Consider the following 15,424-nt stretch of genomic DNA (forward strand, 5'->3'; position numbering starts at 1 on the left):
AGGCTAGGAATTTAGAACTGTATCAACTTAGTTCACTTCCACAGTGGCGTTTGTAAATTGAGTACAGCCATTTTAGAGCCATTTTTTGACATTAGTTTTTTTCAGTGCTCACTGTTGATAAAGTACTGAATGTTAGTGATGGCCAAGCAAGTATTAATTAACAATTACTAATTAAGTATTACCAGGGGGCGCGGTGGTGCAGTGGGTTGGACCACGGTCCTGCTCTCCGGTGGGTCTGGGGTTCAAGTCCCGCTTGGGGTGCCTTGCGGCGGACTGGCGTCCCGTCCCGGGTGTGTCCCCTTCCCCCTCCGGCCTTACGCCCTGTGCTACCGGGTAGGCTCCGGTTCCCCCGTGACCCCGTATGGGACAAGCGGTTCTGAAAATGTGTGTGTGTGTGTGTGTGTGTGTGTGTGTGTGTGTGTGTGTGTAATTAAGTATTAATCCGGTGAAACCCAGCAATCATCTGAGACTGTCTAGATGTGTGTGGGTGAGGGGGATATGTGGTGGGTCAGTTGCTTTTTATTCATCTGCAAACCCCCTCAAGGCCATTCTTTAATGTTCTTTATCTTTTGGAGGGATTTGTTACGGACGTTCCCATGGTTTCGTTTCCACCTCTCTATCTCCCAGAATGCACTGTCCATCCCTCTTGCTTTCTGAGTCTGTGGGGGATGGGTGGGATTTGGATGATGTCCATTAGAATTGAGGAGCCCTTTCTAGGATTTTAAGTGGATTTGAGTTTCTGCAGTCCCACTTCTGATGCTGTCTTTTCCCAGGGGATGGCCATGGGTTGCTCAGCAGGACTGATTTTGGTGGCTTGGTGGCCTTACATTCATTCTTCTCCCACAGGGGACCGGATAGTGAAAGTCAATGGGGAAAGCATTATTGGAAAAACATATTCCCAAGTGATAGCCTTGATCCAGAACAGGTAAGCAACCACAGGCAGTGTTTAATGATTTGTTAGTGTTATAACTGTACTCCCTCAGATGTCTTTAGAACATAAGATTTAACACTGGAAAACCTGTAATTCGTCGAGCCATAAAATAACAAATTTGGTCAGGTTGTATGTAGTGAGTTTTTTGTGCATTATTTGCCTAAATTGGTCCTTATTGTTTACTGTTGGCACAGAAGACCATCTGCCGTCCTCTCCAGGAAATTACATTCCATTGGCTGTGACACATACGTAGTTCTTAATAATCTACAATTTGGGACATCTAGCAGCAGGAAACTGATTTTACTCTGGAGAACTCACAGCAACAAAGGGAAGGCGAAAAGCTGACGTGCACTGAGCGCCAACCTCTGTAGCCCGGCTCAGCCGCCAGTGTGTTGTAATGTGGCACATGTTGGACTTGGTCAGCAGTTTAATGGATATGTACCATGTTTTTATTTTAGCGACACCACTCTTGAACTCTGCGTGATGCCAAAAGATGAAGACATACTACAGCTGGTACGTACAGTGTGTTAAACACTCACTCGGTGACAGTCTGGCCCAGTTGCCTTACTGTGCTTAGGCCATGGTAGGTTAGCAGGGACATTCAGTGATGAATGAAGTTTATTACTTTAATTAGCTGTAATTTGCAGCAGAAATTTTCACTGGCCTTTCTGTTCAGAACTTACAGAGGAAGAATTATAGAAGTTGGTGACATCCATCTCAACTACATTTGCATCTGCTGGGCCTTGTTTTGAAATTTGTGATTTATCATGTTAATGTTTTCCCACTGGAAGTTAAGCTTGTCAACTGTTTTATGCAATTCTGTGGTGATAGAAATTAAAAATGGGTAGTTTCTCCATGGTGTAATTTGACAGCTTTTTCAAAAGCCTATCTGAATCACAGATTTTGTGCTTTTTGTAAACATACGTTCAGTTACATATTGGTGCAGGAAACTGGAGGGGCACATTACCAGCCTTGACACAAATGTGTCTATCTTCTAGACCAGTTTTAGTTTGCATTCAAGTATATGTGGTCCCCATGGTGTTACTTTGCCACTTGTCCTACTGTTAGACACATGAATATATTAATACCTATTGGTGTTGACATAGGGGGTGCGGTGGGTTGGACCACAGTCCTGCTCTCTAGTGGGTCTGGGGTTCGAGTCCCGCTTGGGGTGCCTTGCGACAGACTGGCGTCCCGTCCTGGGTGTGCCCCCTCCCCCTCCGGCCTTACGCCCTGTGTTACCGGGTAGGCTCTGGTTCCCCGTGACCCCGTATGGGACAAGCGGTTCTGAAAATGTGTGCGCGTGTGTGTGCGCTGTTGACATAACAGCAGTTAAGCTCATGAGATGTAAACAAACAAAAACAAAGTATGTTGTGCTTTGTTTTCACATTAAAATGAAACTTCGGAGAAGATTGCGTGCTCCCCGGATATTGCTATTTCTCCAGGTAATCCTGCCTGAGTGAGTTTATCCTCTGGAGTAATATGCTGAATGTTGATGGTAATGCTTTGGGACTCCCTCTGTCGGGTAAGGTACGAGGGTGGCGTTCACATGCCCGAGGGGCACAGTGTGTCAGATAGAGCTCATATGGGCTGCTTTATTGGTGGCCCTGCTGGCCTGCTCTCAGTACAGGATTACAGGCAGTCCTTCCCTCTGTCGTCACGCAGCTCTAGGGATAATACACTTCCAGCTAAACCGGATCAGAACCCATAAACATGGCTTCAGTGCATATACCCCTGCATGGACTTCCCCTCTTGAGACTGTGACTTTTGTCTTAGCTAATTTTATGTTCCTATTTTTCTTCCTCTTTTGCCCCCTTTCTAAGAAATTTTTTTACACAACTCTTTTTCTGTAAGTGAGGTGAGGTTTACTTGAACAGAGTTCTGCTAGCTGTACAGTTTAAGCAGCAGGTGGCGTAGTGGTCAGAGCTGTGACCTTTGGACTTGCAGGACTCAAGTTTGAATTCCCCTCCTGGTGTTGTTGTGTCCTGAATTACCCAGCTAACATCTCAGCTCTTAGGGACACCTGGAGTACCCTTGTTGGTGGCTTATGCCCTAGGAGGGCTGGAAGGCATAAGAAAAAGAGTAGAGGCCCCTGTTGAGCATGGAGTACTGTCATAAGCAAGGATGACGAAGCTTGCGGTAGCATGTGGGGCAAGCAATGGACCGTGCCCCAGGGCGCCAGTCTTGTCCGTCTGTACGGCTTCCAAGAGAGCCGCACACGCAGAGAGCAGTGCCCTGTGCCTAGCGCCAAGGAACCTGGGACATGAGGGCTTGTTTTCTGTTCCTGCGGTTTCCGCTGGAGGGTGGCGAGATTAAAAACCCCAGCAATGGAAATTATTTAGCATTTCTCACAGGACTGGATTCCAGGCGTAGCTAAAGAACAGCTCCCAACTGCAGGAAACCTTGTGGCCAAAGGTGCCCTGTTGCATGATGGGAATGGAACCATGTGATGCATTTAGCACAAAGGAATGATGCGTGTAATTTGAGTTCCCAGGAAGCCAATCTTACCATACAGTTTATGTGAAAAGCATGAATTAAGTGCATTGTGCTTGCGTGATAAGTTTAAATGTTGAGGTATGTACAAGGAATTGTGAGCACTTCTTTTGTGGAGGAATTCAGGGGACTTTCATTGTTCAGTGCCCAGTTTGCTGCAGGTCAGTCCTCTGTGGTACAAGCCCCAGTGTTTTTCTGCTCTTTTCCCAGTGCTTACAGGCTGTAACAGAGGATTACAATCCTTCCCTGCCCTATGAAAGCAGTTTGTTCCCGAAACCCCTTTGTAAGATGAATTTTCGTAATTGCCATTAGTTTAATGGTAAAAATTTTTATGTGTTCCTGAACCCCCAAACAGACACTAATTTATGGTGAAATATCACCAGATCCCATTAAAATTGACATAGTTACTTCAATCGTTAGAGCTCGTAACAACAGATCAGTTTCTCAATTATTCTATAATACAGCTGTACACTTAAACACATACAAAAGACATGCATGTGGTTTTCAGTGTTTAGGTATTAATTTAACCTCTGATGCAAAAAACAAAATGATGTAAAGACAAAATAAATAAGTGAAAACAGTTCAAATGAACAAACGCTCACTGAATAAACTGAGATGGTTCGGGCAGTCCGAATGAGCGTCATGACTGCAAGATCTTAACAGGTGGAAATGGCAAACAACGTTAATGGATGTTGAGAACTTTAGGCAACACAAGCTAAAATATAACTATGAAGATGACTGAATGGTGGCTCTGGTCTTGTATCTCTCAACTGTTGGGAGGCACCAAAAATCCATATGGTGCTTGTAAATGTGAAGGCATGCTTCGAAAGCCAAAGTAAGGCTATTACATGGACCTACTTGTAAAGTGCAATTCTCATAACAGTGATGGGCATATCTTGGGGTGTGACTGTATTGGGCACCATGGCAAGCAGAGCCACAGCTGGTCTGTGCATCTGGTTTTAGTGCTGTGCCTGTCACGTCCATTCAGCCTGCCTACCTGACATAGTAGAGCCCCATCACTGCCAACAGGCCCACTTCAGAGTGTTTTAATCTAAACAGGAATGATCATAGTGAGAAAAATACACAAATACTCATACAGGTTGATTAAGGGTGGCTGATTCATTTCTCTCCACCCCTCAAGCGTAAAGGCAATGCGTTGTGGCCGCAGCCACTAGTAGACATTTTGGTCGGTACGTGTAGCCAAGCTGGTTGCGGTGAGGAGCATCCTTTCAAAGGAGGTGTTGTGTACCTGAGATCAAGGGAAGCACCCATGGAGATTGAACAAGGTGCGTTAACAGGACAGAATGGTCTGCCGCAAAGATGCAAGTATGTGGGGGCGAGACTGCTTGGGGGAGTAGAGGAGGAGACCAGCTGGAGGTAGTTTGTGAATGAGGGGGAAGGGCTGGAAATGGAGAGAAAACATCTGCAATGAGCCAACAGCTTTCAGCTCAGGTCAGGCTGATGTGGCGCACCGCAGAAAGCAGGTATGTCGGAGGTGGGGGCTGTACCATCGGAACGGCTTAGCTGCTTCCTCTGACTGAATAGAGGTGGCTTCACAGGCAAGGAGGGAGGCAGTGAGCGGGAAGTGCGGAGGATGAGCGAGGGGGGCGGAGGCGGATTGATAGAGGAGTGACTGCGAACGGTGTCTGAGAGCGCCATGCAGGAGGGAGCTGCACTTCAGGCTCGGCGATGGGTTTACTGTGGCAATGCGCAGCAGCTGGGCTCTTCCTGGCTCCCCCGAGTGTCGCTATCCAAACGGGTTGTCCCTGCACTGCTCAGCGCCACCGCCCTTTCGTTCCGATGGTTTCTTCCAGGGGCTGAATGCTAGACGTATATTTTTAGCTTGCTGTATCCAACATCAAGCGACAGGATAATTCTGTCTCTACACAGCTTCGCTCAGTCTCTCTTACCACTGTTTTTTTCCCTGTTTGTTTCTGTACTGTTTGTCCTCTCTCCCTCTTTCTGCTTGCCACTGTTCTCTCGGCCCTGCCTTCTGCAGTTTTCAAGGGATATCACAGCTCTGGTAAGGAAAATAAAATAAAATCAACGTGTCACTTTTCATGTCATCTGTGTGATTTAGCCCCACCGCTGTTGCTGTCATGTGGTTATTTGCGGGGAGCAACACTCCAGTGTCCACTCTCATTGCCCATGGGGCTGAGATGTCGTCCCCCCCCGGCTGCTTTCATTGGCCATGATGACATTTTGATTGTTCCAAGTGTGATACCTGTTTGATTGCTTATCAGTGTGTAACCATGTCGTACAACTGCCTTTACTGCACTTCCCCCAGTGCCCTCTGGGTTTCAGCAGCTCCGCTTTTACAACAGATCAATGCAAACGGAGAAGGCGTGTCCCATGTTTTAGCAGAGATACAGGCATGCTTGACTGTGGGCAGGAAGTGCAATTTGACACCGCCAGTGAAACACCGCGGATTAAAGTCCCCCAGATAGTTCCGCTCGTTTTAATTTCTTCTGCCCGGGTCGTGCTGTGGTCATAGAATACCATTCCTTTTCTCCTTCCTGCTGTAGGAATATTAATGGAATTTGGATTCTACTCTTTCGACACCTTTTTGTGCGCGCGCACACACACGCTGTTCTTTTAAAGCAAGCGCGTTTTTTTGCAAGTGTTTAGTTAGCAGGAGATGATTCCCGAGGTGTCATTCACTGGCAAGCACAGCGGGGGCTGGCTACGCTCCCTCTCCTTTTTGTCGCTCTTCCCGACTCATTCTCTGAGGCAAAAGGTGGGCAGACGATCTCTCTCCTGTGTTGTTCTTATTTTCATTCTGGCACGATGCCCTTATCCTTCGCCGCTCTTTTGCATGTGTCACTTTTCCAGCATAGAGGTCATCTGATGCCTGTGGGACACAGACAAGCCAAGAATATTTTTTGAGCAGCGGTGCTTTCATTCATCTCTGTAGTCTGTTTATATTCTTCCTTTGTTATCTTATTGTGTGAAATCTTATCGGTGCTACTGTTTTCAATATTCTTGCTATTGGTTGAGTTGTTCCCCGTCTATCCTTTCCATTGGCGTTTCTCATGCTTGTCTTGCATGCTCTTTTGCTGATCATTGAAACGTGAGCACTACAGGTTTTGCTTCTTGTTGTTTCCTTTCCATCTATAATTGACTTGAATTTAAATTCTTTGGGCCCTTTGTTATTCGCTCACATTTTGCCCAGATGTTTACAGGATTGTTTCTGTGTGCTCGTGTGTCGACGCCTCGGTGGGTTTGGAGCCACACTGCGACTTTTGTGAGCTGAATGATGTTCTGTCTCTTTCAGGCATACTCCCAAGATGCATACCTTAAAGGAAACGAGGCCTACAGTGGAAACGCTCGGAACATCCCAGAACCGCCACCCATATGCTACCCTCGAATAGACTGTAAGTCCCCAGGGATGGCACAATCTCCTGACCCATCCCCGACGGAGGAGGCATTGAAGAGTCCTAGACTGGGGGGCCGAGGGGTCTGGCCAGCAGGTTCTGTAGGGAGCCCACCTGACCTCAACTACCGAGTGGAGATCCCCGTGCCCCCGTCACCACTACAGACGCCAAAAGCGCAGACCGTTGTGTCTGTGTGCAACGAGAGTGTCCGGACAGTCGCGGTTCTCTCAGATGCCAGTGCAAACCGGACAGGTCCAAGCCACAGAACCGAGGAGAACCGGTACAACATCAAGGCAATGCCAACAGGAGGCCAACCACAACACACTGCTGCCTATCCATCAGAATCTTCCACGTTCTCCACGGTGAGCCAGCCTGGAAATTACACAGGCTGTTCCGATGGACATGCCGTGTCTGCCAGATCCCCCGTCCCAGGGGCAGGTGACCCGTTCCCAGCTGAACCCAGTCTTTACCCTCCCTCCTCTTCAGCTGCATCCACTTCCCCTGTCGCTCACCAAAACATTGACTGGCGCAACTACACCACCTACAAAGAGTACATTGACAACAAGCGACTGCACATGTATGGCTGCCGGACCATCCAGGAGCGACTGGACAGCCTGCGGGCTGCCTCCCAGAATTCAGCCGAGTACAAACCTCGGGGGTCTGCAGGTATATTGCAGGCTCGCCGGAGGAGCACTTCCCACGACCGGGCACACCAGGGTCCTAGTACAGCACCCCCACGAAGTGCCTCGCAGGAGCGCCTGGGGACTACTGAGCACACTGTCATTGCCAAGGACTGGCCTCGCAGTGCCTCACAGGACGCACTTTCCTCGGCCCCCTCAGGGGTCTTTAAGCCCCGGGCACGTTCCTGTGACTACCTGGGCAGGCTGGGGGACAAGTCGGGATACAGCAGGGTGGAGATGGAAGACAGGTCCCTGACTTTCCGTGACAGCTCCCCAGGCAGCAGGCAGTCCCTTCCAGCCTGGTCCCTTGGTCAGGCCAACCGAACTCCAACTGCATATGGCTCAGACAGCCGCTTGGGTGTAGGAAGCTTCCGGAGTATGCCCATTGCCTCATCATTCACTTCCAAGGGAGAAGGACTGGTGAACATTAGCAGGCCTTCACGTCTGCCAGTGAGAAACTCTGTAGCTGAGCCCGCCTTTCCGGCAGCGTCAGCGTCTGTGTCTGTTCAGGGCCCTGTTAGTACTGATCCAGTGAAGGGTCAACAGGGGGTGCTTGCCACCCATTTAGCTGAAGCCGTGCAGCACCTGCGTCTCCAGTCAAGGGCACGCGCTGAGAGTCTGCAGGAGCCAGCCAAAGAACAGCCTTCTACTGCTAGGACCACTTCCTGTTCAGGGCCCACTAGGATCTCCGTGCTGAAGCAGGAAGGTGCCAATTCCACAACCGCCAGCAATGGACAGGTTCTTGCACCACCTAATGCTGTTGTTCTGCGGGAAAAGCTGACAACGATGAGGCCAGCGCTCCGGCACCCTTCTTACATCCTGGCAGTGACCGACTTGGACAGAGATCCCACGCCCAGCACCACCTGCTGGCTGCCCAATGATGCACGTCGGGAGATCCACATGAAGCGACTGGATGAGCAGCATAAAGGCTCCTTTTCCAGCAACCTGGACGAATCCCTGGATTCCATTCCCTTCATAGGTATGGACCACCACAGATACTTGTTGGGAACTTGGCCAATGTGTTGCCATGGTTATGGTGAGTGTGTAGGGAGTAATGGGCAATAGATGGGGGACTGCTGGAGGGCAGGGTAACAAGCTGTTGGAAAACATTCAGTTTGCAAATACTTGTGAGTAACTGAATAAAAATAATTGTGCAGAATTTAAAAAAAAAGATGCTGAAGTGGAAAATTTGACACAGTGTAGAATGTGGATGGCCTGCATTAAGATCCGTCCGTCTCTTGGTAGCCCAGGAACAGTTCAGTGAGCATACTGAGCATGTTACTTGATGTGTGAGTTGCCTTTTTCCTTTTGCCATGTGTTCAGATTTTGTGAGAACACATTGCACAGTTTTAAGTTTGTCATTCCAACAATATTCTTGATTTCTACTAGCTAGAACAAAGAGTAACAAGTTCCTAGTGGTATGTATTTGATGGTAAAGGTTAGAGGGAAGCAGGTAGCATAGTGGTTAGAACCAGTTGTAGACTAGATGTGTAGGTAACTACGTAGCTTAACATTATAAATCACTCTGTGGAAAAAATAAGGTAAATTAATAAATGACTATATTCATTAAAATCACACTTTGCAGTCAGACACAAATTTAGTAAATCAGTAAAGATAAGCAGGAGCTTGGACTGTGCTCTTTAAGGTATGAGAGTATGTCCACCTCCATTGGCACCCCTAACCCTGACCTGGTGCAAACTCTTAATGAATTTGTGTTTTGGCCATAGTCTCCAGAGCAATCTGGGTAAAAAAACAGGGAGTTTCCCAGCAGGCCATTTTGTGTGTTTTGCACATTTTGATCATCCCGCCTAGGGAGTCAGGATTTTGGGGATGTTGACTCTCATCCAGATGGGATACAAGTGGCTGTGATGATTTTATGGTCTATATTGATTTTTGACGCCATCACCTGGTTGCTGTGCCTGTGGAAAACTTTACTGTTTGAGGTGGCATCTGTCTGCTTGTTGTCATATGATCATGTCCTGTGTGATACAAAATTGTTCTGGATTTAAGTCACTCATCAGGAATGTGAAACAAATATATACACACACACACACACACACACACACACACACACACACACACACACATATATTTTCAGAACTGCTTGTCCCATACGGGGAACCGGAGCCTACCCGGCAACACAGGGCGTAAGGCCGGAGGGGGTGGGGGAAACAAATACAGTGCCTCACAAAAGTATTCGGTTGCCAGAGTCATTCATTTTTTTTCTCTGAATAAGAAATGGTAAATTAAAGTGTTCCTTGTAATATTTTATTACAGAACATCACAAACTCTAATTCCAGTTGTATGGATAACACTTGTGGACTTCAGTTTTCCAACAGCGCCACGGTTCTCAATGGGATTGATGTCAGGACTTTGGCTGCGGCACTGCAGGCTATTCACATTTTTCTTCTTCAGCCTCCAGTGTTGCTTTGGACTTGTTTTTGGAACTATTGTCCTGCTGAAATATGAACTTTCTCAAAAGCTTCAGTTTTTTAGAAGACTGAACTAAGTTCTGTGTTTATCAGTTCTTCCTCCTGTTTTGAAAAGATGCCCAGACCCTACTGATGGAAACCCAGCCTCACAGCATGATGCTGCTGCTATTATGCATCACTGCATGGATGGTGTTTCTTGAGGCATGGACAGTGTTCAGTTTACACCACTCATAACATTTTGAATTTTGGATAAAAAGTTATGCAGTGGTCTCATGATTACAAAATCTTTACTCTCATCATAGCTAGTCATTTTTATGCTTTTTGGTAAACTCAAAACATGTTTTAAGATGGCTCATTTTGAGCAATGAATATATATATATACACTTACCACAGAAGAGTTAAAGCTGTTATTCTGCCAGAAGGCACCTCTACCAAAATTTCATTGTCCTTTTTATAATTCAGTGAAATAAGATGGCTAATGAAGGATGTGAATACTTTTGCGACACACTGTATGAAATGATCATAGGGAGGCATGGCACACTAATGAAGAGTTTTTTTTTTTTTGCAAATACAGGTATAGTAATTTAACTTATTGTTAGTTGCTAGGGGGGCGCGGTGGCGCAGTGGGTTGGACCACGGTCCTGCTTTCTGGTGGGTCTGGGGTTTGAGTCCCGCTTGGGGTGCCTTGCGATGGACTGGCGTCCCGTCCTGGGTGTGTCCCCTCCCCCTCCGGCCTTACGCCCTGTGTTACCGGGTAGGCTCCGGTTCCCCGCGACCCCGTATGGGACAAGCGGTTCTGAAAATGTGTGTGTGTGTGTGTGTGTGTGTGTGTTAGTTGCTTTGGAGTAAGCATTATTTAAATTAGTAAATATAACATGTTGACAGAGGACCATGTACCATGACTGCAACAGAATTCTAAGGTCTCCTGTTAGTCTAATCCATCTCAATGAGTGTGAAATATTCCAAAACATTACTGTTTACAACTCTGCACACATAGAAAGTGTGGTAACTTGGTAACCCTCTTATAAGCCTAAGTGTAATCCTTTTTTATTCCAGTGCTAACCTTATGTATAATTGGCACTAGTCCAATTAATCACTCACCTGGTTTTTGGACTGTTGACTGATAGCACCCATTGGTAATGTTTGCTGAGCAGTAGGGTCTTGTTAGCTTTGGAGTGGAGTCCATGGAGCTGGAAGTCATAACAATGAGTTTGAACACAGTAGAGGAGTGGAGTTATAACAAAGCTATGCTCAGCGGCCCGAGCCACTCTTGTTTCATTCTGACACTCCCTCTGCGCTTGTCTGACTCACCCAAGGTTTACGGGAATTGCCCCCTTGCGTCTGCTTCGTAATGCGTCTGCAGCCACACTTCTTGTTTGGGCTATGATTAGATTTACTGCGTTGTGTTTTATGACCCTGGTATATTCACAGCAGTGGAACGTTTAATGCCTGCAAGTTAACTTCAGCGCTTTCGTAGTTGAGCTCAAGTTTTTGAATTGAAGGTGGGATTCAGTAATTTGGCCTTGATAGCGTAAACTGTCAGTAAGAGAATGCACAGTAGTTTGACTTTGTGTGTGTTTGTGTTTGTGTTTGTAAGGCATGCAAGGCATGCCCTGGTTTGCAATGCAGCAGCCTGGCCTGAATCTGCATGCTTTATTGTCGGGTTTGTTTGATGTTGGGAAATTAGGAGCAGCAGCACTCTGGGTCCTCCTCGGTCTGTGAGATTCCATTCCCCAGGGAAACACTGAAACGGCATATAGCCTTGCATTGCAGTATGAAGTGAATCTCTTGAACACGGCACAGTTTCCCTCTTGTGATCGACCTGGTTGCTGAGGTTCTGCTGGAGAACATTTCCTTCCTTTTGTTGAATAGAGGGCCAACCTTTATTTTTCTTCAGTAAAACTTAGTGGCGTCCTGTGTGTGTGTGTGTGTGTGTGTGTGTGTGTGTGTGTGTGTGTGTGTGTGTGTGTGTGTGTGTGTCCGGCCTTACGCCCTGTGTGCCGGGTTGGGCTCCGGTTCCCCATGCCCCGTCTGGGGCGGGCGGTTCAGACCTGGCGGTCGGGCCTTGCCCAGAGGTCCTACCACCACCACCACCACCAAAACTTTGTGGCATCCTGGTGTTGATTGTGGCAAGTGGACCATGAACTGTTCCCCTAGAGCTGCCCTGCCACTGATTCAGTGTCACCCCCTCACTGCCTAGAGGCCATGGCCCACAGCCAGTGCACATTAATCACATCCTTCCTGCGCTTCACAGCAAGTTTGTATGTAGGCACTTGTCCTTCACAGCAATAAATTTCTTATTGTTGTAAGTTGGTTTGTTGTTATTATAATTTCCTCTAAAACGGCTCTGGGCGTGCTATGCGAGAGGTGATGGTGGTATGCTAACAGTGCGTGGAGGCCTTGGAGCGATAAGCAGGCTGTTGTTCTTCATGGTTCATGATGCACAAGCATCAGATGGTTCAGCACATAACCGGGACCCAAGAGTTGTAAATTGGCATTGCTGAAGGGGAACTGCCGTCATATCCTTGAGACCTGGCAGAACTCCTTTGGCAAACATTCAGTGCTCTAAGTAGGCGCAGTCACTCGCTAAGAATACGATTGTCCAGTTTATGTCAGGGTTATGGACTGAAGTGCTGCTGGTAACCACATTTGTCCATTGACTGGGTTAAATGCCTGGACCTGTGAGGTCCTGTGACTGGTATCGTTCTAGTTAACCATTGGAAAGTGGCTAAAAATAATATGTAATAACTGCTTACCTCTCTCTATGTTGTCATATGATTCCTAATGTACAAAATACATTTTAGTATAAAAAATAGAAAATATATGGTTACAGTTAATTTCATGGGGGGTGTGGTGGCACAGTGGTGCAGTGGGTTGGACTGGGTCCTGCTCTCCAGTGGGTCTGGGGTTTGAGTCCTGGGTGTGTCCCCTCCCCCTCCAGCCTTGCGCCCTGTGCTGCCGGGTTAAGCTCCCGCTCCCTGCAGCCCTGCCTGGAACAAGTGGTTTCAGATGGTGGGTGCGTGCGTGCGTGCGTGCGTGCGTGCGTGTGAGAGTAAATTTTTCTGTATTTTTGTTTCCCCCACCAAAAATACAGAAAACTGAACAGCCTGATTTTTCTTTTTTTAAGGTTACCTATACATTATGTTTTAGGTCTCTATTTGCAAGTAAAAAAATTAATGAAAATTGATACATATTCCTCACACACCTATAAGCAAGTTTGTATGTAGGCACTTGTCCTTCACAGAAATACATTTCTCATTGTTGTAAGTTGGTTTGTTGTTATTATAATGCACATACAAGAACTGTGGCACCTTCACTGAGACAACGTTATTGGTAAGTCATGCAGGTCTGGTCATGGACACAAGTTTTAAGAAGAACATATTTAGGAGCATGGTTCCTTAAGTGAAGATTAGTGAACATTGTGTGAAAAAGGCACCATTGTTAAAGTGCGCTGTCCTTTACTGTGTGCAGCGTTAACTGAGCAGTGACTGTACTTGCTGTCTCCAGTAGCTGATTTCACATCAGCCGTTACTGTAGTTGGAGTGAAGTTTGCCAGCAGCAGTTGTGGACAAAGCAGTCAGTCACAGCGCCTACAGAACCAATCCGGGAGCGGAATTGGCCTGGGTCTTGTGCTGGAGGATGGGGGGGTGCCGTATCAATGGACTTGTTTGACCAGGGCTGCTTGCCCCTGTGGCTCACCTCTCTGTGAGCTCACAGTGATCTCCCAGAAGCCCTTGCTGTCTTGGGTGGGTTCACAGTGAGCAGAGGTGCCATGCTGTTGGCAGAGAGGCTGGGGACTGAGGGCCTGGCATGGCTAGGGAGTGTGGCACCTACAGCTTGGCTGAGCGTGCCCCGATGGTGCCTGGACTGTGCAGACTGTGCCGATAGGCTGTATCGGCCCATGGAGGAGCCCCGCGGTGGGTGAGCGCACTCGACATCAACAACTCTCCAGCAATGGGCTGTAATTAGGGCAGCTGTTCTATATTTCTGGCCAAAGAGCTTCACTTCTGTGCACAAGTTCTGTGGAAAGATCTATTCAGTAGGAAGTTGCTGGGCGGGGGTGACAGAAGCACAAATGTAGAAATCTTGGCTTTTGAAATGCAGAACTGGGAGAAAAACACCATCTGTCCTCTTTTACAGCATCTCAGTCATGAATATTGAGGCTGAGGTTGCGTTCTTACCACATCAGCTAGTATCCCGTCCCTAAAATCATCAGATTTGAGTCTTCTTTCAATCTTGTAGATTTGGTCTGGTGTTTGTATATGTGTGTGCTTACACACATTTGATTATTTTCATGTGTAAAGGCCTGAGTTCATGGTATGTATGATTTGTTGGAATAAATTTTTCAGAGGTTTTACATTTTAGTTAGGCGTACCTTGAAATACTATGATTGGTATTTATTTTGTTCAGGTAATTTTGATGCAGCTGCTGCGCATATATATTATCATAATTTGAGTGAGTGCTGAAAGCCACTGTACATCATTGTGCTTACATCATAAGGTACAGAGACTTTTTTTTGTATGAAAGCAGTCCTAAAATAAGTTGCCCAGACCATTGATAAATCCTTATTTTAAGGTATGTATACATCCCCATTGGCTATCGGGCTCTACAAACACACCTAGGTGTGTGTGAAAATATGTAAGCACATGCTATGTATGAGTTACTTTGCTTTTCCAGTGAACATGCTGTTAACGGAGTTCATCTTTAAGTGCCCATTTATCTAACAATTTTGTTTGTTCTGTTGACTAATTCTGCAACTCAATTATTTTCTTTTATGGAGAAAAAAGGAATATTTTCCATGTTAAAATTGAATAATCAGATACTTTCGTTCACCAAAAGTGAGAGGGGCACCCAAATTGGTGGATCCAAAATCTTTTTGTTGTGAATTTCTATGCAACTGGCGCTTTTGTTCACACACACACACACACACACACACACACACATTTTCAGAACCGCTTGTCCCATACGGGGTCACGGGGAACCGGAGCCAACCCGGTAACACAGGGCGTAAGGCCAGAGGGGGAGGGGACACACCCAGGACGGGACGCCAGTCCGTCGCAAGGCACCCCAAGCAGGACTCGAACCGCAGACCCACTGAAGAGCAGGACCCAGTCCAACCCACTGCGCCACCGCGCCCCCGCGCCCCCCTCGCTTTTGTTCAAGGAAACTTATATACACTAAACTTCATACAGTTATCTGCTCAACCAAACAACTGGAAAATGTAACACCCACACACACTTCCTCAGGGACATGAGCATATTAAATTCAGCATTCATTCATTCACGAATCCATTACACAACGCAAGAAAAATTTTCAAAGTTTTTAGTTATGCTGATTTTTGCATTGACTATGATAAAAGTTTACTGATTACAAAAATACCACTAGTTTTTCTAGAATGTCAGCTTTAGTTTGGTACTTTACAGCCATTGAAAGATTCTACAAGGTACCAGAATATTCTAGAAAGTCCCAAAACCAGGTACACACACACACACACACATTTTCAGAACCGCTTGT

The 15,424-nt window shown here is 46.8% G+C and overlaps 1 protein-coding gene across 6 annotated transcripts in view; it reads left to right on the forward strand.

Moving 5' to 3' along the window:
• The window catches only part of arhgap21a (Rho GTPase activating protein 21a), an 80,373-nt gene that overhangs the window by 49,338 nt on the left and 15,611 nt on the right, over nucleotides 1-15,424 (forward strand). For 3 of the 6 annotated variants that reach the window (XM_029246157.1, XM_018747760.2, XM_018747769.2), the window contains 4 exons: nucleotides 847-925; nucleotides 1,390-1,444; nucleotides 5,424-5,447; nucleotides 6,699-8,457. In XM_029246157.1, the coding sequence (XP_029101990.1) occupies nucleotides 847-925; nucleotides 1,390-1,444; nucleotides 5,424-5,447; nucleotides 6,699-8,457 (1,917 nt within the window). Of the gene's footprint in view, nucleotides 1-846; nucleotides 926-1,389; nucleotides 1,445-5,423; nucleotides 5,448-5,645; nucleotides 6,162-6,698; nucleotides 8,458-15,424 lie in introns of those variants that run through there. The other 3 variants (XM_018747777.2, XM_018747792.2, XM_018747784.2) reach the window with 2 other exon arrangements.

This window comes from Scleropages formosus, chromosome 19, assembly GCF_900964775.1.
Source record: "Scleropages formosus chromosome 19, fSclFor1.1, whole genome shotgun sequence".
Classification (NCBI taxonomy): domain Eukaryota; kingdom Metazoa; phylum Chordata; class Actinopteri; order Osteoglossiformes; family Osteoglossidae; genus Scleropages; species Scleropages formosus.